General features: G+C 45.1%; 1 protein-coding gene across 3 annotated transcripts in view; it reads right to left on the bottom strand.

Moving 5' to 3' along the window:
* The window catches only part of Cyth3 (cytohesin 3), a 95,540-nt gene that overhangs the window by 51,872 nt on the left and 21,802 nt on the right, over nucleotides 1-21,866 (bottom strand). Inside the window, exon 1 of one of the 3 annotated variants that reach the window (XM_085837414.1) lies at nucleotides 7,465-7,545. The exons of 1 other annotated variant lie outside the window; for it this stretch is intronic. Coding sequence is in view for 1 of the 2 variants with exons in the window: in XM_021163221.3 (XP_021018880.1) it covers nucleotides 6,620-6,662 (43 nt within the window). In the remaining variant the exon portion in view is untranslated. Of the gene's footprint in view, nucleotides 1-6,619; nucleotides 6,784-7,464; nucleotides 7,546-21,866 lie in introns of those variants that run through there. One more of the 3 variants, XM_021163221.3, reaches the window with a different exon arrangement.

The raw sequence follows: 21,866 nt of genomic DNA, 5'->3' as shown, positions 1-21,866 counted from the left end.
CACACACACACACACACAAGTGTAATAATATGATGCAGCACAGGACCCGGCTGTATCATGTGAACACCTGTAAGGTTGGCTGTGTGGGAATCTGACGCAGGAGGATCACTGATGTTCAAAAGACAGCCTGAGGAACTCTGTCTGATCTAGACTTGCATACATACACTCACACACTCACACACACATACACACACACACACACACCTAGGAACACAAGAGACGTACCCAAAGGCACTCCTAGAAGTCTAGACCAACAAGTAGTCCATCATTACTGAATAGAATTTCTAATATTAATAAAGTCTATAAATCAAACAAATCAAGCCAGTACAGTGTGCCAAGATGCTTACACATCCCTACCACGTATCCAACTAACTGTAGCAGAAATGCTTTCTACACAAAGACCAAACTATGGGGTAAACACTGATAAAGCTCACAAAAAAAAAAATTAATCTACAAATTATCATGACAAAAAATAAAAATTAGGTTTTGTCCTTAAACAAAGAAGAAATCAGTCTTAAGTGTTTATTAATCAGTGTCTTTTGACATATGTCTAATGAAGTAAGCCACTAAGTCTAATAAAATGTACCTCAGGCAGACACTATATGAGAGATGCTGGGGGGTGAAATGTTAAAGAAAGTGAGACAGGGTGTATGCAAAGACACACATGTGTGCATCATGTACATGTGGCTGGCTCCCCATCCCACCCCTTCTTCCATGGGGGTCAAGGCTCGGCAGGAAGTAAGTGCTTTTACCCAGTGAGCTGTCTCGAAGCCCGCCTTCTCTCCCTCTCCCCCCTCCCCCTCCCCCTCTCTCTTTAAATTATTTTTAATTGTTTTCATGGGCATGGGTGCTTTGCCTGAGGAGGTCAGAAAAGAGTGTTGGATCCTCTCGAGCTGGAGTTACTGATAGTTGTGGGCCACCATGTAGATGTTGGGAACCAAGGCCCAGGCCCTCTGGAAGAACAGTAAGTGCTCTCAACCAGTGAGCTGTTCTCCAGTTTCTTTCTTACATGAAGAATCTGACGGTCTCCACACAGGCTGAGGTGTCTCCCTGCACCGATCACACACAAGCACAAACGATGTTTTTCAGTGAGTTGGCTTAAGGAGCCTTGGAGATGCTTCCTCCCTTCTTGCTGGGAAAGCCTGAATCACCCTCCCTCTGAGGCAAACTGGATACAGCTGCAGAACATCTGGCATTCCATTTCCCACTCACAGACATTTAGAAGGTAGAACACTTGAGGAATTTAATGTTGGGGTGGGGGTAGGGAAGTGCTATTTTAGGACACAGCGGGCAAAGAGGGGTGTAGCCCATCTGGTTTTCATCTTACAACCCAGGCATGAAGGTGAAGTGAGCAGTGGAGGCTGAAAAGGCTGCAAGGCTTCTCCAGCCACTCCAGGGCAAAGTCCTCAAGGAGCCTGTGGTCACATCTCAACACTACTCCAAGCCTTCGCTCTCCATCAGGGCCTCAAAGGAAAGCCCCTATTGTAACATCTCACAGGTGCTCAGGACACCAAGGTTCCTATGGAGCAGAGAGTGAGCCAAGAAGGTTGCAGTTTGAATTGCAGGGGTGAGCTGGAGAGGGCAGGGTTAGCACATGGGTAGACTCTGCCTTTCTTCTAACCCCTACGTAGCACAAGAGGCTTTTTACAGAAAAATCACTCACAGTTCAGAAATGCTACTTTTTAAAAAAAAAAGGACCATAGTGAAGAAAAGCTTTCAGGAGACACAGGCGGCAGACTGAGGAGTTCGTATTTTAGAGTTTGAAGCCTGCAGTCCCTGGGAATGTTTTGTTCCCACTCGAGACAGAACCAGAATCAGGGCCTGAGGTGGTGAATGCCTCACAGATCAGGGGCCAAGTGGCTCCAGTAGGAGGAAAAGCAACAGCAGAAAACCCTCCCTCAAACAACCTAAAACCTCCACACTTGCACTGCTGCATATGGGAAATCCACCTAACACACACACACACACCCTGACTCAAAAATTGTTTTGTTTTGTTTTGTTTTTAATTAGCAATGTCCAGTGTGGTGGAATATGGCTTTGGGAGCAATTGGGAGGCAGAGACAGTCAGAGGGAGATCTGAGTTTTGAAGCCAATTTGATCTACATGGGGAGCTCTAGGCCAGTCAGCACTACAATAATAATGAGATCCTGTGTCACATGCACACACATACCATGAAATTAGGAATGAATGTGAAAATATGAACTTTCCCCTTCATTTACATTCTAAAATGCTCACTTTTTACTGCTAAGTCGAGGATCATATAGGAATGGTCTAAGAACCAGAGGAATACACACATGAAGCAAGCATTTTAGCACAGAACTCCACCTCAGCCCACAAATTATCTTCTTGACCCTTTATTCTCTCCAACCATCTGAAGCTACTGCTGATAGTGTTCCAGAGGCACGTTAGAAAGCAGATCACACACGTACAGTGCATTCATGAATACAAGACAAGACTGTTTGCTAGCTTCAGAGTGCATGTTCTTCAATGGCCATGGGGACAGAAGAACACACTCATCATGCCCTCTGGCTAGGCCTCTGCTCCAAATACTCAGCTCCAAATGTGGAGGTTAGGGGGAGGAGAGGGGCTAGAAAGAAAGGTCTTTGTGAGCTAAGGATCAAGTTCTCGATTTGTGTGGGAGGGTAGGATTCAGGGGTCAGGTCACACTGAGAGAGCTAGGCTGGAAGCAAACACACCCCCCACCCCATGGCCTTATTTTAAAAAAAAAACCAAAAAACAAAAAAAGAAGAACTGTTTTAAACCAAAAAGTGGAGGCAAAAGAACTTATCTACAGCCAAGCCAATGCTCAACTTTAACATTTAGCTTCTGGAAATCCAGGCTGCCTCCCCCTTCTGAGTGCCCTCCCACTCGATCCTCCACAAAAGGATTCCCTCAATTCAGGCACTCTGCCTCATTTATAAAAATGTAAAAGTGCCCCTTCTCATCGGGGACTTCCTCCTCCCACTAGCCTTATCGTCCTTCCCTTCATTTATCTAAGGGGACACAGAGTCTAGTTTTGTTAGACGTTTTTATTGGTGGCTCATGAGTTAGTAGCTACAGTGACAGGGAGGAGCATAAAGCCCTTTGCAACTGCTTCATTCTGAAGGCATTGAGTGCACACAAACAGGATACAGGGAGCCACTGTAGAGACGCAAACAACTGCAAGTTCTCAGAGGAGAGCAACAGATGTTTAACAGCTGTCCAGTGACAGTCTGAAATAGTGGAACAGAAGGTAAAACTTGAGCTAGCCAAATGAAGTGTAGAGGGAAATCCAAGGAGGAAACAGTTATATTCGAGTTGGCTGGGGAGCCCCAGTGCCCTACTGACTTGTGCCTCTCAATGGCTGCGTAGCTACAGCTGAGAAAGGAAAGAAGCCCTGCTGCTCCTAAGTGCCCCAAAGGTGGTAAAATCTGCTTCTAGTTTGAAAAACACAGTGCCTCTTTAGCCTTCTAGAGATGTGCAATTTTACTACCAGCTGTGCTTTAGCCCAGAGAGCAGGCTTGTTTGTCCAGGCAAGGCCCGAGAACCAGCAATCATGAGGCCACAGCTCAACTCCACCTTAGGTGTGCCATGAGGATTATTTACACAGAATATTTCATCTGATTAAGTCCCCGTTTTCTGGTCTAGTGACTAGGATTTATAGTGACTGCATATTAAAACTCAGGAAATTTACAAAGCTTATTTAAGAAGTAAACAAAACTCACAACGCTTAGGAAGCTCCTGAATCCTACAAGATTCACAAGGCCCTCCCCAAGATTATTATACAAGCTACAACAACTGCTAAAGAGAGTTTCTGTGGCCTGCCAAGGTGCCTGCATGCTCATTGACACTACAGTGGATATTTTAGGGGATGCAGCTGCCTATGAATGCCTATGTCATTCATACTCCTGTAGAAACCCCAAAATCTCACTGGTTCACTAAAGTGGAGTTGTATTGGAAGAACAGAAACATCTCCCCAAGAAAAATCATACTGAGCCGGGCAGTGGTGGCGCACACCTTTAATCCCAGCACTTGGAAGGCAGAGGCAGGTGGATTTCTGAGTTCGAGGCCAGCCTGGTCTTCAAAGTGAGTTCCAGGACACCCAGGGCTATACAGAGAAACCCTGTCTCCAAAAAAACCAAAGGGGGAAAAAAAAAAGAAAAGAAAAGAAAACTCATACTGAACATGAGCAACCAACTCAAAAACTGTAGTAAAGATTACAAGTGAGCTCATAGCTCAAGTGGAAAGTGATGCCTCTACCACTGTATTGCTAGAACTTATAACCACATTCAATAAGGAGCCACAAGTCCCTAAAGCTAAAGTTCCTATCACTGTTCTAGACAGAGGAAAAGGAAATATGAAGTGAATGAAGAATGTCAGATGACTAATGCAAATGCCAGAACTATTCAAAAATAAAAATGAAGCCAAGTGTGATAGTGAATGCCTGAACCAACACTCAGAAGCTGGAGGCAAGGGAATAAGGAGTTCAAGGCCAGCCTTGTCTAGGTAAGACCCTGTCTCAGACAAACAAACAAAACCAGGATTCCAATGTACATTCTACCTTACGAACAATCAGACTTAGAGAAAACTCTGTGTCTTGGGGAACTGACAAGATGGCAGAAAGAATATCTATTTAAATAAAAAAGAGTCGCATCTCCGTCCAGAAGCTCACAGCCATCTCTAACTTTAGTTCCAGGGAACCTGATGCCCCCTTCTGACCTCTGAAGGCTCCTGCATGTACACGGTGCACATAAACGCATGCAGGCAATGCATTCTTAGGCTTTTAAGTAGCATCTGCTGAACAAAAAGGGGTTTGAGGCACATGAGCATTTTCTCAATGTTTGCTGTCACAGGCAAGAGACTGTTAGATCTTCTAGATGATCAAGAAGTTACCTCCCCCCCCCCCCGGCAAAAAAGAAGTTACCTCCCAGAGTAGGACCTACTAAGAATCAGAAAACTGCGCAAACTGGAGAGGGGCTTGACCCTGGCCTGAGCCACTCGTCTCACTAATGACACTTCCCAAGCACCTCCCAGCACCAGTTCATCCCCTGAAGAGATTGATGGGTTTCTTAACAAACACTACACTTAGTGGCATTCCAGGCAATTCCACAATTTGGTTATTTCTGAAACAAACAGGCGACAAGTGGGCCTCTGACCCTGGGTATACCTACAAGAAGTACCACTAGGACTGGAGAGTCAGCTCAGTCAGTGAGGTGCTTTGTACCACAAGAGTGAGACATAAGGCTAAGACCCAGCACCATGGCGGGTGGGGCGGGGGCAGGGGAGCAGCACCCTGACTGCATGTGCTTGTAAATCCAGTTCTGGGGAAGTAGAAACAGGCCTATCCCAGGGCTTGCTGATGAGCAAGTCTAGCCTAATTAGCAACCTACATCTTGATGAAAGAGTCCTATTAAAAACTAAAAAACAAAACAAAACCAAACCAAGAAGTTACCTCCCAGAGTAGGAGCCACTAAGACAATGAGGAGCACCACAGGAGGTTGACCTCTGATCTCCACATCCCTCACGTGAATGAGTGCCCCCCACACACACATGCACATGCACTTTGTACATACTGACTGACCAGGCTCCAAGTCTACGGCTAGCTTAGGTTAGCTCATCAATCAAGATCTCTACCAGGTGTCCCCATGTCCCACCCTCTAACTGTTCCTCTCCCCAGCTGCTCCTTCTCTGCTCCTGTGACAATGGACCACACTGGCTGTCATGATGGGCAGGCTGCCATCACAGAAAGAAAAGATCTGTGTCACAGCTTCAGAGCCCTCCTGTTATGAGGCTGACCAATATGTGTACCCATGCTTGATAAAAATCAATCGAACAACAGCAACAAACAAACAAATAAAAACCAAACCAACTAACTCAGAAAACCTGTTGCTAGCACTAGCCACAGCCAGGAGCCTCTAGGGGCAGCTGCTGCAGCAGCCACAGGCGTGGCTAAAGCCACACTGCTCACATGGCCTGGCTACAGCTGTAACCCTGGTTCTGGCTCTAACTGCCACTTCCCTTCCCTCTGGTCAGTTTCTGGGTATGGCTTTCCAGACTGCCTGTAGACTCTGGGACTTCCCCCTCATTCTTCCAGAGACTTCCTTACATACATACATGAACTAACACCATCTTCTGTGATTTGCAACGGAGAACTATGGTAGGCACAGACATGAGTTCCCAGTCCAGTTGTGGTACAGGAACTCCCGACATCCCATGCGCCTCCCCGCAGTCTTCTGCTTTGCTCAGCTACAACTGCTCTCCTAGCCTTCCACTGACTTCTCAAACTCTTTCTGGCTCAGGTAACCGGAGTTCTTTTCCCCCAAGTACCTTAACTAGTGCTGGCAAGACCTTGTTCTTCAGTCCCCATACTCCTCACTGTAAACTCTCTCCTGGTTTTATCCTTGTGCTCAGTGCTGCTGCAACTTCACATATCCCCTGAGCACCAACAGCTCCAACACAAAGTGCACATCTTCACTGGGAAAAGCCACACATACATCACGATGCTGGCAGAGCCACCTGTTGCCTTGTCCTCTGCAGTCTGTTTCTACCCTGGACTCAACTCAAGCCTCTGCTTTCCACAATGTCAGACCAGCCCTAGCTTCAGCCCAGAGCGAAGACCACCACATCCTGCAGACTGTACCTTCAAGTATAGTTGATGCAGCTGCAGTTTCTCCCCGCTTCATGCCCTTATCCTTTCTCCAGCCTCTACACCTTCTGTCTGTCTGGACTGCTGTAACAAGATGCTCTTAGAAAGTACAGAAATGTATATGTCTTCCAGTTCTGGAGGCTGGAGTCTATGACTGGTGTCCAGAGGAACTGCAGTATCTGGTGGGGGCTGCTCTCAAGGTGGCCATCTTTTCGCTGTGGCCTCACAGGGTGGAAGACGCAAGCAACTCTCAGGGGTCTCTTTTATGAGGGCACTAATCCCCATTCATGACCTCATCACCACCAAGGACCCCCAACTCCTAACCATCACCTCGGGGCTAGGATTTTTTTTTAAGATTTGTTTTTGTGTGTGTGTGTTGCCCGCAAATATGTATGTGCATGCCTAATGCCCATGGAGGCCAGAAGAGGGCATCTGATTCCCTGGAACTGAGGTTGCAGATGGTTGTGAGATTCCATGTGGGTGCTGGGACCCACACCTGGACTTTCTGCTAAAGCAGCAAGTGCTCTTAACCACCAAGCCATTTATCCAGCTTAGGGGTGAGGGTAGGGGAGATGGTGCTAGGATTTCAACAGATGCATTCTGGAGCTGGACAGGTGGTCCATACCCATAGTCCCAACTACTCAGAAGGCTGAGGTGAGAGGAACACTTGAGCCAGGGGTTCAAGGCCAGGCTGAGTGAGTGTCCATGTGGCCGACTGAGTCCAGAGCCACACGCCAGCTAGTTAGGGCCACTAAATCACAAAGCACCTGGATGGTTACACTCAACTTTTCAGAAAGCTGCCATGGGCTCTTCCTTCCACAGGGAAGCAAGCCACTTACCTGGAAGTGGTGACTAAATGACAAGATGTGCAGTCAAGAGCAGGCAGTCACTTCTAACTCTCATTCACACAGTCTCCTGACACCTGAAAGTCAAGGACATTATACGACCCTTGAGGACAGAAACCCCATTCCAATGTGAGCAGTCTCCATTCTCTCCTCAACCATCTACAACACATCTAACTACTTGTTAGGGAATACTGTTCTCAAGAGCTCCAAGTATTGGAGGCTACAGAGACAGCTCCATCCATAAACTGCCTGCCACACAGATATGAGGACTTGAGCTCAGAACCCCTAGCATCCATATAAAAAGCCAGGCACAGCAACATCCATCTGTCACTTTAGTGCAGGGGAGACTGAGACAGGGGATCCCTGAATCTTGATGGCTAACGGGTTTAGCTCAATCACAGAGTTGCAGATTTACAGAGAGATTCTGTCTCAGAAACAAGCACTGAAAAGCTGGCTCCGTGGTCAAGAGCAGCTGTTCCCACAGAAGGCCTGAGGTCAGTTCCCAGCACCATCCTGAGTGGCTCACAACCGCCTAACCCTAGCTTCACAAGATCCAATGTACTCTTCTCTTCTGGCCTCCCTGGGCATCCATACATATGTGTACAAAGACAAATGCACACATAAAACTTTAGCAGCTAGAGAGATGGTTCGGTGGCTAAGAGAACTTGCGGCTAGTTCAGAGGGCCTGGTTCTGCTCCTAGCACCCACATGAGAGCTTACAAGTGTCCTTAACTCAAGTCTCAGGAGATCCCCTGAACTCTTCTGGCTTCCACAGGTACCAGGCATACATCCTGTGCATATACATACACACAAGCAAGACACCCATACACATAAAATGAAGAGTAAAAATTCAATTTAAAACACAAAATGTTTTAAAAGTTGAAGGATCTAGAGAAATGGATCAGAGGTTAAGCGCACTTATACCTCTAAAAGAGTGCCCAGGTTCAATTCCCAATTCAGTATGTGGTGCTTCACAACCATATGTAATTCCCGTTCCAGGGGATCCAATGCCTTCTTCTGGTCCTCATGGGCACCAGGCAGCCATATAATACACATACATTAAGGCAAAATACCCATACACAAAATAATTTTTTAAAGGACACTACACTCAGTACAGAAATTTACCTGACTCCAGTATCTCGGGTCTTGCTTGCAGTCCTTTCAGAAAGCTAGACACAAACCATCTTAAGTCAAGTAGTGTAGAGTAGAACTGTTGGGGTCAGGCACTCAAAGCACAGGGGAACGGAGAAAGCACGAGGCTCGGAGGCCTGGAGGACAACCAAGGCTCCAGGAGTCTTCAGGGGCAGCTTGGCTCCATCCCACTGGTAGATAAACCTCAGGAAGATGTGACATCACAAACTGAGACAAAGCACTAGCTCTCCAGCCATTTGGCTCTAATTTCTACTTTAAGACATGTTCAGGAGCTAGAGACAACTCAGCAGACACAGTGTGTGGGACCCAAGTGTGGATACCCAGCACCTACATAAAAGCCAGGTGTCCCAAAAGTCACATATATACAAAATCCCAGCATTGAGAAGGTAGAGACAAGGAAGGTCTCTGGAACTCACTGGCCAGCTAGCCTAGCCAACTGGAATGCTAGAGACTGATGGGAAAACACGGGCCATCAGCCTCTGCCTTCAGACACACAGACACATGCGAGCACCGAGTGCTTACTCCCATCAGAAATTACCTGGGTAATTACCTAATTACCTGGGTCTCAACTCATGGGAATTGGAAGTCCCAATTTCATCTAATTTCCAGAGAAGACAAGAGAGGCAAAACACAAAAAAAGAATTTCATGACGCTCAGGGAAGCACTTGCCCTCTGTTGTTAGAACAGGGCCTGTACACCAATTTGCCTAGGATGTACAATTAGTGGAATTGGCTCTGTGCAAACATTGTAATTTACAAAAGAAAACATTGTAACAATCTGAGGCAACTGTTATATTTTATCAAGCACCCTTGCAAACGGTTGTCATTCAAACCCAGAAACAGACTATAGCTACCAGCACACAAAGTAACTATTAATATTTTAACTCATATGTGTTCTTTTTTTAAATTAATTGCTTTTAAGTACATGTTCATAAAAATGTTAAGCATCATGAAACTTGGTATCTATGTAATTGCTTCATTTGTAGTCAAAAGAAATAACCCTGGGGCTTGCAATCAAGCCTAGCCCTCCCCCACAGGTAACTGCTGAGCAGTTTCCATTAAAGGAAACTCCATAGTCTTAAAAAGAAAAGGGTGGATGTAAAAATGGCCAGATTAAGAAGTGACTGCTAATACCCAAGATGACGCTCACTAGGGAGGAGGCCTGGTAGGAAATGCAAAGTGCCGGGGAACATAAATAACCTATACATACGGAGAAGTGTGCTGTGCAAAGATAAAAACTGTGTTAAAGCCCTGTGGGCTCGGGATACCTCTCAGGGTCGTGTAAACTTAGAGTTCTATTCCAGTACCAAAGACAGTGTGGGAGGAAGAGAAGAAAGATTAGGAAATGGGAGCCCAGCCGGGCATGGTGGCGCACGCCTTTAATCCCAGCACTTGGGAGGCAGAGGCAGGCGGATTTCTGAGTTCAAGGCCAGCCTGGTCTACAAAGTGAGTTCCAGGACAGCCAGGGCTACACAGAGAAACCCTGTCTCGAAAAACCAAAAAAAAAAAAAAAAAAAGAAATGGGAGCCCTTCAGGGCCTGCTCTGTGACACTACAAAGAAAACATGCACACTCTAACATTCAGATTTGTAGAACAAATACCAGTAAGGTAAAATCCAATCTACACCATGGACCTTGGGCAGTAGTAGTGATGTACCCCAGTGGATTTCCACATGGCTACTGTTTGTCCAGTGTCCAATGGACAATGTGTTCTCGTATGTTAAGGGCTTGGTTACCAGTTGACAGTCTTTTTGAGAGGTGACTGAATCATGAGGGTTCTGACTATCAATAGACTAACAATCCATGTAAGACTGCTTGGAAGAAGGAGGATGCTGAAAGGCACGGTCCCATGAGCTGACCAACTGTCCTCCTCTTCTGCCATGATGTTCCTACCTCACCATGGGCCCCAAAACGCCAGGCCAAGCAGCCAGAGACTGAAACTTCTCAAGCTGCATGGCAAAATAAATCCTTTCTTCCTCACCTTTGTCAAAACAACTAGCAGGTGACTAACAGATGGACTTCATCACATATATGGCTATAGCATGAGTGTGAACAGTGGGGAAAAGAGCAGGCGGGGCAGAGAGTACAGAGTACCTCCTTATCTTCAAGAACATATTCTGTGACCTCTAGGAGACATCTAAAACTACATAGAGTACCAATTTGTATATATATTTCTTTTCCTCCACAGACATCTGTTGGTCTGATGCTGCTTATACTTTAGTGCTAAATACTGGTTCCTCACAATGTGGTTGCCACTGACAAGCAAGTGCCCACAGTCTCAAGTGAGGCCAGGTGAGCCTTCTCCCCAGCTTAACTGTCGCTCAAAGGCCTGTGACTGGGCAGAGGAGGGAGAACATGGGACTGAAGGTTTGAGAGACAGGGTTGCAGACAGAGAGAGGAGGAGAGGAGGAAGGAGGAGGAGAGGAAGATATCATGGACAAGAACTGTGTGTCCAGGAGAAACAGCAAGTAACAAGTGGCATTTTTGTTGGGGAATAAGTTAGTATAGCCTAGATCTGCCCAATCTAGGCATACGGCTTATAAATACAATATTTGGACTATGTGTCTTTTGTATGGGCTTATTAGGATTGTAAATTCTTACTCCAGATATCTAAATAAGATTTGACTTATTATTTAGGTACTATAGGAGATTAAAAACCATTAATTGAGCCTGGCAGTTGTGGCACACGCCTTTAATCCCAGCACTTGGGAGGCAGAGGCAGAGGCAGGTGGATTTCTGAGTTCAAGGCCAGCCTGGTCTACAGAGTGAGTTCCAGGACAGCCAGGGCTACACAGAAACCCTGTCTCGAAAACAAAAAACAAAAAACAAAACAAAAACAAACAAACAAAACATTAATTGACTGTTGTAATATTTTTTTTTAAGTTGCTTAAAAGTAATGAATATTTCTAGAACTTTCCATTTGGTATTTTGAGACCAAGGTGAACCATGAGAAAGTGAAACTGCAGAAAATAAACCCACATACAACCAAAGGCAGAGAATGGAGGTGACCATTGAGTAAGGGAACTCTCTACAGGCTGCTCAGTTTTGTTGCTACCTAAATTGTTCTAAAAGAAGTCTGTTAAAAAGACAACATCTCTAGAATAAGGAGGTTAAGGCAAGACCAAGTTTAAAGCTACCATAGGCTATTCAAGACTTTGTCTTTAACAAAAGAAAAAAAAAAGGGGGGGGACTTCTTTCCCATCCTCTCTGGACTCTACACATCACCACCCACAATGCCTAGGGTCACTGGGCCCTCAGCTCTGGCCTCTTTCCCTTTAACAAACACAAGTTCCCAATGTTTCAATTCACCGCCTACAAGTTAATGACATCCAAAGTTGATGGGATAGCTAATAACACTGTCAACTTGAGAGTATCTAAACTCATCAGTGGAAGCGAATCAGAAAGACTCACCCTAAACATAGGTGATGCTATCCTGCGAACTGCATAGAGAAGGGCAGCCGAGTGCCAGTACCTATCCGTTTCCTGACTATAGACAGGGTAAACATCCGCCTGACAGTCCTGCAGCCATGCCTTCCCTGCAATGACAGACTACATCCTCAAACTGGGAGCCCAATTCTTCCTCCCTTAGGTTGCTTTTGTGGGGTTTTTGATCACCACAATGAGAAAAGTAACTAACACAGCTGAGTCTAATCAATCGCTCTGAACTAGAGTACCAATGGCTGCTGAGACCAACAACTTACAGAAAATAACTGGGTTATCTCTCTTTCATCTCTTTGTAGTAACATACCAGAGAACTTTCATGTATGGAGATTGTCAATTAGCTAGAGTGGGCAACAAAAGCTACAGAAAGTATGAGGAAGTACCACGAATATAAAATAACTGTTTTTCTAGTTTTGGGTTGTTATTACATTTATATACTTCTTAAAATGTGTTAAATCATTGTGACTTTTGGTCCATTACAACGCAATACCTGAAACACACATGTTTATTCTTTTTCCCTAGACATGATCTCCCTGTGAAGCCCTGGCTGGCCTGGTACTGTAGAGAAGGCTAGTCTCACACTCACAGACTCCCCTGCCTCTGCCTCCAGAGCACCGGGATTAAAGGCCCCATAAATCCTCTCTCCGTCACTGCTGACCTGAGCTGCTGCTGTGGGGCCTCTCACCTCTCTCCCTTCGTTGCTGTTTAACACAGATCCGACCGAGAGCCTGGAGAAAGCATGCCTTTGAGAGATACCTATGCCTTTGCTCAGACCCTAACTCATCTCCAACCTCTAAGAAATTCATAAAGATCTAGCTTTAAATATCTCACAAGAATTTTGGGGTGAATTATAGGTTATCACAATTCTAAATAAATATGGTCCTCATCTCCCATCAGTATCCTACACAAAATGCCACCTGCTTAAATACTTCCTAAAAAAGAGCTGGTGAGAGAACTTCACTGGGGAAACGTTTGCTGCACAACAAGCATGACCCAAGTTCAGCTCTCCAGCACCCAGCAGCCATTCGCCTCCATTACCCCAGTACAGGGGTGGGGCAGGGGGCAATTAAAAACAGGAGCATTCCAGTATTAACTAGCCAATCAGTCTAGCCAATGAACCCCAGGGTCAGCAAGACCCTGTCTCAGAAAGGAGGAAAGCAGCAGGGAGGGCATCGGAGGCTGGAAGACATGATTTCACAACATGTGTGTGAGCACACGGAATCTTTACACTATAACAAAGTATTTAGTTATACTCTGAACAAAGGAAGGGAAAAACAGACCACAGCACGTTTGACTGGAGGGCCTGATCCCATAATCTGTTTTGTTTTCCTCCTCTTATGTAAGATGCCTTTATCTTATTTTATATCTTCTAGTAGTTTGCTTACCTTCATATTATCTTTTTAAACCACAGTACTAATAAATTTCTGTAATTATCAATGTTAAAAGTAACACCAAGTCTGGGTCCTCACCTTCTCCCAGTACTTCCTGAGCCGTCCCCACCCTCACCTTGCCAGCTTCTCTAGTTCCCAGACTCATTTTATTAGAACGGCTCCTGAGTAACCAGCTGAATTCTATTCTGTTTTATCTTCCCATTGAATTCACTCAAATAGTTATGTTTATAATTAGACAAATTTGTGGTTAAATTTCTTTTCTTTTTTTTTTAAAGATTTTATTCATCATTTTATTTATTATTATATGTAAATACACTGTAGCTGTCTTCAGACACACCAAAGGAGGGCATCAGATCTCATTATGGATGGCTATGAGCCACCATGTGGTTGCTGGGATTTGAACTCAGGACCTTCGGAAAAGCAGTCAGGGCTCTTAACCGCTGAGCCATCTCTCCAGCCCCTATGGTTAAATTTCAATGACAGTGTTTTGGTTTCAATATCACAGCTTTCTCATTTAAGTTCTTTCACCTTTTTTGCCATTAATAAGACAGACCCTTCCTCTGTTGCCAGGCTGACCCTGAATGCTCCCATTTCAGGCTCTCTGGAAGCTGATTTCAGGCACACCAATTAAGTCTTTTAGTTGAGGGTCTACTATGAAAACATTGTCTCTTTTTACAGAAAAACTCCTAAATGACATCAGAAGATTCCCCACATCCTTGAACAGAAAGGACACTCTGGCGCCTGTCCAAGGACAGGTGAGCTCCCACCGAGGCCACATGTTAGCTCTACCCTTTGCGTGTACATGTGTGCAAGAATCCAGAGGTTAATGTAGTGTGCGTTCTTTTCGCTCTTGGTCTTACTTCTGAGACAGGTTCTCTCTCAGACGAGACTGGCTAACCAATGAGTTCCAGGGCTTATCTCTACTCCCCAGCACTGGGCTACTGATGGATGCTCCACACCTGGCTTTCTGCGTCAGTGCTGGGGATAAGATTCAGCTCCTCATGTCTACACAGCAGATACTTCATGGACTGAGCTGGCTCCCACACTCCTAGCTCTCCCTTCTTTGTAGATTCAGAGAACTCCTTTCTGTTGTCTTTACAAATTAGCAATGAGGGTGATTGATTCTTGGATACAGTCTTTCTCCTAAAAACTTCCAGTCTTACTCTACCCAACAATATTGTAGGAAAGTCTAAAAGTATCCTGACTTCCCCTTGCTAGGTAACCTACACACACACACACACACACACACACACACACACACACTCCTAAAAACTTTCAGTCTTCCTCTACCCAACAATATTGTAGGAAAGTCTAAAAGTGTCCTGACTTCCCCTTGCTAGGTAACCACACACACACGCACACACACACACACACACTCCTAAAAACTTTCAGTCTTACTCTACCCAACAATATTGTAGGAAAGTCTAAAAGTGTCCTGACTTCCCCTTGCTAGGTAACCACACACACACACACGCGCACACACACACACACACACACACACACTCCTAAAAACTTTCAGTCTTACTCTACCCAACAATATTGTAGGAAAGTCTAAAAGTATCCTGACTTCCCCCTTGCTAGGTAACCCACACACACACACACGCACACACACACACACACACACTCCTAAAAACTTTCAGTCTTACTCTATCCAACAATATTGTAGGAAAGTCTAAAAGTGTCCTGACTTCCCCTTGCTAGGTAACCACACACACACGCACACACACACACTCCTAAAAACTTTCAGTCTTACTCTATCCAACAATATTGTAGGAAAGTCTAAAAGTATCCTGACTTCCCCCTTGCTAGGTAACCACACGCACACACACACACACACACACACTCCTAAAAACTTTCAGTCTTACTCTATCCAACAATATTGTAGGAAAGTCTAAAAGTGTCCTGACTTCCCCCTTGCTAGGTAACCACACACACACGCACACACACACACACACACACTCCTAAAAACTTTCAGTCTTACTCTACCCAACAATATTGTAGGAAAGTCTAAAAGTATCCTGACTTCCCCTTGCTAGGTAACCCACACACACACGCACACACACACACACACACACACACTCCTAAAAACTTTCAGTCTTACTCTACCCAACAATATTGTAGGAAAGTCTAAAAGTGTCCTGACTTCCCCCTTGCTAGGTAACCCACACACACACACGCACACACACACACACACACACACACTCCTAAAAACTTTCAGTCTTACTCTACCCAACAATATTGTAGGAAAGTCTAAAAGTGTCCTGACTTCCCCCTTGCTAGGTAACCACACACACACACACGCACACACACACACACACACACTCCTAAAAACTTTCAGTCTTACTCTATCCAACAATATTGTAGGAAAGTCTAAAAGTATCCTGACTTCCCCTTGCTAGGTAACCACACACACACACACACACACACACACACACACACACACTCCTAAAAACTTTCAGTCTTACTCTACCCAACAATATTGTAGGAAAGTCTAAAAGTGTCCTGACTTCCCCCTTGCTAGGTAACCCACACACACACGCACACACACACACACACACACACTCCTAAAAACTTTCAGTCTTACTCTATCCAACAATATTGTAGGAAAGTCTAAAAGTATCCTGACTTCCCCCTTGCTAGGTAACACACACACACACGCACACACACACACTTGCGTTAGCTGGGCTCCTTTTGGGTCCTTTATCCTGATATGTCTTTCTTACTACTATGTCAGCTAATGCAGAATAAGCCCACTGAATAGACAAAAGCATCTGGTGTTTTTCTTTCAAGTCAAAGACACTTTTTCCATTGTAGCTCTGATTACTGTTTCCATTTTGTTTTGGTATCTTCTCAGGAACAATACTTACTTAGATCACAGCACTAATTAACTTCCCACATGGCCAATTTCTTCCTCACGGATCCTAGTAGAGTTTAAAATTCTGCAAATACATTTAGTAATTGTATTTTCTTTCTCTTGGCTTATTCATTTCACTTCATAATTCTGTCTCTCATCTCAATAAACTAGTTTTCAACTTGGCCTATGGCCTTTTTCATCTGTGTGTGTGTGTGTGTGTGTGTGTGTATGCACACAAGCATGCCCATGTCATATGTATGCAGTGGCTATGAGGCCAGAAGAGGACAGTGGATCCCCTGGAGTCATGGGAAGAGGGTGCTAGGAACCTTGCAAGAACAGCAAGCACTCCCAACTACTGAGCCATCTCCCTATCCCCTCCCCACCCCCTTTAACTTTTTTTTTTCTTTTTTTTTTTTTTTTTTTTGGTTTTTCGAGACAGGGTTTCTCTGTGTAGCTCTGGCTGTCCTGGAACTCACTCTGTAGACCAGGCTGGCCTCGAACTCAGAAATCCACCTGCCTCTCCCTCCCAAGTGCTGGGATCCCCATTAACTTTTAATCCATTTATTTCCCTCCTATTTTATTAAAATCAACAAAATTACATTTTACCTAAAATTTTCTTCAAGCTTTTATAGTTCATTTTCTCTCATAATCACATTTCAGAATCTGTATCCCCCTTCATTTTATTTTGGCAGCAAGCTGTTGCTATTATTATTGAACAATGGCTCCCAAGCCCGAGCTTCCCAACCCACCCCCAAACAGAGTGGCTGGCCCTGCTTGTAACACCGCCAAGTTTGGCTGGGTTTGTTTTGTTTTACTTTTCTACCTCACATGTGTGAGCAGAAGGGTCTGTGCACACCTCAACCACAGGAGCACTCCTGGGGTAGTCCAGCTTCACCCCTCAGACATTTTGTCAGAGTCTCCTAGGATAATCCCATCCTGTTGATTCTGGATCCTGATGTCTGTACCTGACTCTGACCTGGTTTCCACTCCAGGTGGCTGGATTGCTGCCCATTGCTCCAGGGGAGAGACTGCAGCGTGGAGGCAGCAGCCTTAATACATCTGAGCATATGGAGCGCACATGTGTTCAATGGCCTCCCAGTCCAAGTGGCTCATTGGCCTCCCAGTCCAGCGGCTCCTGATGCTAATTACTGTGCAGGAACAAATCCACTCCTGGCTGTCTGAAGTCACTTGGGATCCATCATCTAGGCTTTTTCCTACTTCCCAAATTAGCAGAGCCCATATCACAGTTTACATTGTTTCTCGCAGCACTGAATGCTTAGGAAACAGTAAATGAGTCAGGCCCTGGTATTTCTTCACCCGATCCCACCTATTATGATTCAGCTTTTCACTCTTTTTCCTCTCAGTCACTTCTATCAGAAGCTGCTGATTCAGGAGGCAGGAAGACTGGAAGTCAGGGAAACTCCAGCACCTATTCACTTACCCCAAGTAAGTTGCCAATGATAATGTTTTAAAGAGTTCTTCCATCTTCTCAATTCTCTTTCTTTTGGCGTCAGCTATTCTTTCTAAAAATATTTTGAATTAAATCTCTTTCATGCTAATGGGTTTTTCCACCCATCTGGATATCCTTGCTGTCTGTACACATTTAAAAGTGAGATACCATTAGTGATGTGGCATCCCTCAGTGTTGTAGGCAAGTGTCTTCCCTCAGTAGATTCCCTCTTAAGGTTTGCATTTTGAGTTGAGAAAGTACATTAACTTTGGGGTTTATAAGCAAAGCCTAGACACTACCTTCCATCATGGTGAAAGGTGAGATAAAGTCTGACAGGCTCAGAAGCCCTCAGAAGGCAAAAATAAAAATAAGCAACTTTATTTGGGTTCTCAGGATATGTCCAGAGAACCCCAATTCCCCTCTAGACAGAGAACTCAATTTTTATAAAGAAATGTTTGCCTAAGAATAAATATCTATCAACTATGCCCTTACTAAAGAGGAAAAGGAGCAAACAGAGGGAAGAGTCTGGGGAACATTGGGGCACAATGGCTTCCAGATGGCCTTTTGAATCCAGTTTGTGTGTAAAACAATTCCCACACTGGCTGCCCTTCCTTGCACAAGCATAGCCCTACAAGAGGCTGCCAAGAGCCTTTCCTGCTTCTTCTAAACGCCCATTCTCACACTGCATCGTGGTGCCACAGCTCGTCATCCCAACACTCTGGAGGGGAGGCAGAAGTATCAATTCAAAGCCCATCTTGGCTACAAAAGAACTCCCTCAAAAAATAACCCTCATTCTGTGTGACGTGTTGGTAGGTTTCCAATTTCTTGTTCCTTCTAACAGCTTAACTCTCCCTCTCTACAAAAGGGTCTGTCCTTGAATTTGTCTCCACTTAAATTATAGCATAACTGGCAATGAAGTCCTATATATCAGAGGGGTGTAGTGCCATGCACCTTTCATTTCTGGAGGTAGAGGCAGTACTCTATGTGAGTTCAAGTTCGGCCTAATCTATAAAATGATACTCTGTTTCAAAGAGCTATTTTATATACATACATATCATGAGATGATTATCATTCAAGCCAATTAAAATGACCACCTCCAACAGTTACCAAATGTGATAAAAACTAAAACTGATGAACTTCAAGTATATGATACAGTACTAAGCACAGTCACCATGCTATACAATAGCTATCCAGAATTTACTTACAATGCCATCTCACACTACCTGCCCCATCCCCTTTTCCTAGTCTGTCTGCTGGGAGTTGTTTTTAACTTTGCTATCTGTCAGAACTTCAGAGTGAACAGGGGCTGAAGGTCTGGCATCCCATGTCCCTCAGAAAAAGATCTCCCACAGCTCTGTTCCTTTAGCTCAGCTCCTTGTATCTATGCACTGGCCTTCAGAGTAAACACCTTCCAGACAACCTGCTTCTGCCTCACATGCTGCTGCCCGTACAACCGAGAGGACACGACCACAGTCCTGCTCCACGTGTAGTGATGCCTACCGAAAACACAACTGCATCTTCTCCTCTTGTGTGGGAGACAGGGGATGTGCACTCTCTCTCGAGCGCTCTCTCTCTCTCTCTCTCTCTCTCTCTCCCCCCCCCCCCCATCTGCCCATGTGTACTCTCATGTGCACTGGGCTTCCCCATCACTCTTCACTCTTCTTATTGGGGTAGGGAAGGGGCCCCCATGGCCTGTCTGTGGAAGTCAGAGGACAACTTTCGGGAATTGGTTCTCACCTCCCCACTTGCTGAGGTAGGTCCTCACTTGTTTCTGCAGGTCAGCTGCATAGAGAACGTGTGCACAGGTCTCCTGACTCTGCCTCCCATCTCACAGGCAGGGCTGCGATTAAGGATGCTTGCTTCCTTCCATGAGTTCCAGAAACTGACTTCAGGTTCTTGGACTTGGGCACCAGGCACTCTTGCCCACTAAGCCATGCATCGGCCTCATGCCTTACTCTTTGGTCAAACTCTGATGAACGCAGAGCTTGCCTTCTCACTAGACTTTCTCTGCCTGTCTCCAGTCCCCAGCTTGGAATGACAGGTGCCCATCCAGCTTTAAGTTAGGTTCTGGGGATCAAACTCAGAACCTTGTTTGTGCAACAAGCACTTTCAACAAACAGCTCAGCCATCTCTCTAGCCCTACACTTCAACATTTGTCAATGTGACAAATATTCAAGCAAATCTAAAAGCCTTCAGGATAATACACCAGCCACAAGTTCAACCACAACACACGCATGAGGACACAAGGTGAGCAGACTCTCTCACCACTCCCAAAACTCAAACCAATCAGTTCCCCTCACAGGAGCTGCATGGGGGTGGCTGCTGGGCCTACGACTTGCATGAGCCTGAGACACTGCAGCCTGCCACAGCATGAATGAATCTGCCAGGAGAAAGGAGTGGAGCACAAAGGCCCTGTGGTCTACAACTACACTAATATCAAATGGAGTACATAAGTGGTTGCCAGATGGAGAGACTGTTGGAGGTAAGGACATACTTGTGAGATAAAAATTTTCTAAAACTGGGACAGTGGTGATAGTTCAACGTTTGTAAAAACTGAGACAAAGTGTCTCGTATAACCCAGGCTGGTCTTGACCTCTCTGTATAACTGAGGACGACTTTAAACTCCTAACCATCCTACCTCTACCACCATAGCCCACCCCAACCACTCCCCACACTGGCATGATAGGTCTGTACCCCCACATCCAGTTTCCGTAGCACTAGGGATGGAATATATGAATTCTCTCATGCTACGCAAGCATTCTGCACCTACTGAGCTACATCCCAGCCCTCAACTGCATACATTAAAAGGCTGACACTTAAGGGCTGGGGGTATAGTTAAGTGGTGGAGTGTGTGCCTAACACGTGCAAAGCCAGGCCCTGAGTCAGTCCTAACACTGTGTCCCCCACTAAATGTTACTGTTATGACATGAATTTTAGTGCTTTACAAAATAGGCATTTTATTGTCAAAGAGTCTAAAGGGTTACAATTCCTGTTAGTTTATAAGATCTAAAACTTCTTACAGATCTTTGATGCTATAAAAAAAAAAAAAACAGCAAGTCAATCATTTATAAGTAAGAAGCTATCAGATTATTCTAATGTTAACAAAAAGGTAGGTAGCACTGATGAGCCAAGAAGTGGAAGCTGTGCAGGAAGTGCCTCAGGTATAAAGCTGCTCCTCTGGTGGGAGGCCGCAAAACCAACAGAGGAGGACCAAGGAGACAGTACCCTTCCTACTGTAAGATAGGAGACAGTACCCTTCCTACTGTAAGATAGACAGGAGACAGTACCCTTCCTACTGTAAGATAGATAGGAGACAGTACCCTTCCTACTGTAAGATAGATAGGAGACAGTACCCTTCCTACTGTAAGATAGATAGGAGACAGTACCCTTCCTACTGTAAGATAGATAGGGGACAGTAACCTTCATACTGTAAGATAAATAGGGGACAGTACCCTTCCTACTGTAAGATAGATAGGAGACAGTACCCTTCCTACTGTAAGATAGATAGGGGACAGTACCCTTCCTACTGTAAGATAGATAGGGGACAGTACCCTTCCTACTGTAAGATAGATAAGGGACAGTACCCTTCCTACTGTAAGATAGATAGGAGACAGTACCCTTCCTACTGTAAGATAGATAGGAGACAGTACCCTTCCTACTGTAAGATAGATAGGGGACAGTACCCTTCCTACTGTAAGATAGACAGGAGACAGTACCCTTCCTACTGTAAGATAGATAGGAGACAGTACCCTTCCTACTGTAAGATAGATAGGGGACAGTACCCTTCCTACTGTAAGATAGACAGGAGACAGTACCCTTCCTACTGTAAAATAGATAGGAGACAGTACCCTTCCTACTGTAAGATAGATAGGGGACAGTACCCTTCCTACTGTAAGATAGATAGGGGACAGTACCCTTCCTACTGTAAGATAGATAGGGGTCAGTACCCTTCCTACTGTAAGATAGATAGGGGACAGTACCCTTCCTACTGTAAGATAGATAGGGGACAGTACCCTTCCTACTGTAAGATAGACAGGAGACAGTACCCTTCCTACTGTAAGATAGATAGGAGACAGTACCCTTCCTACTGTAAGATAGATAGGGGTCAGTA

Source organism: Mus caroli, unplaced genomic scaffold, assembly GCF_978045245.1.
Source record: "Mus caroli unplaced genomic scaffold, Mus_caroli_1 scaffold_4, whole genome shotgun sequence".
Lineage (NCBI taxonomy): Eukaryota > Metazoa > Chordata > Mammalia > Rodentia > Muridae > Mus > Mus caroli.
Note: the sequence above shows the minus strand (reverse complement) of the source record. Positions and strands in the feature narration are given on the sequence as shown.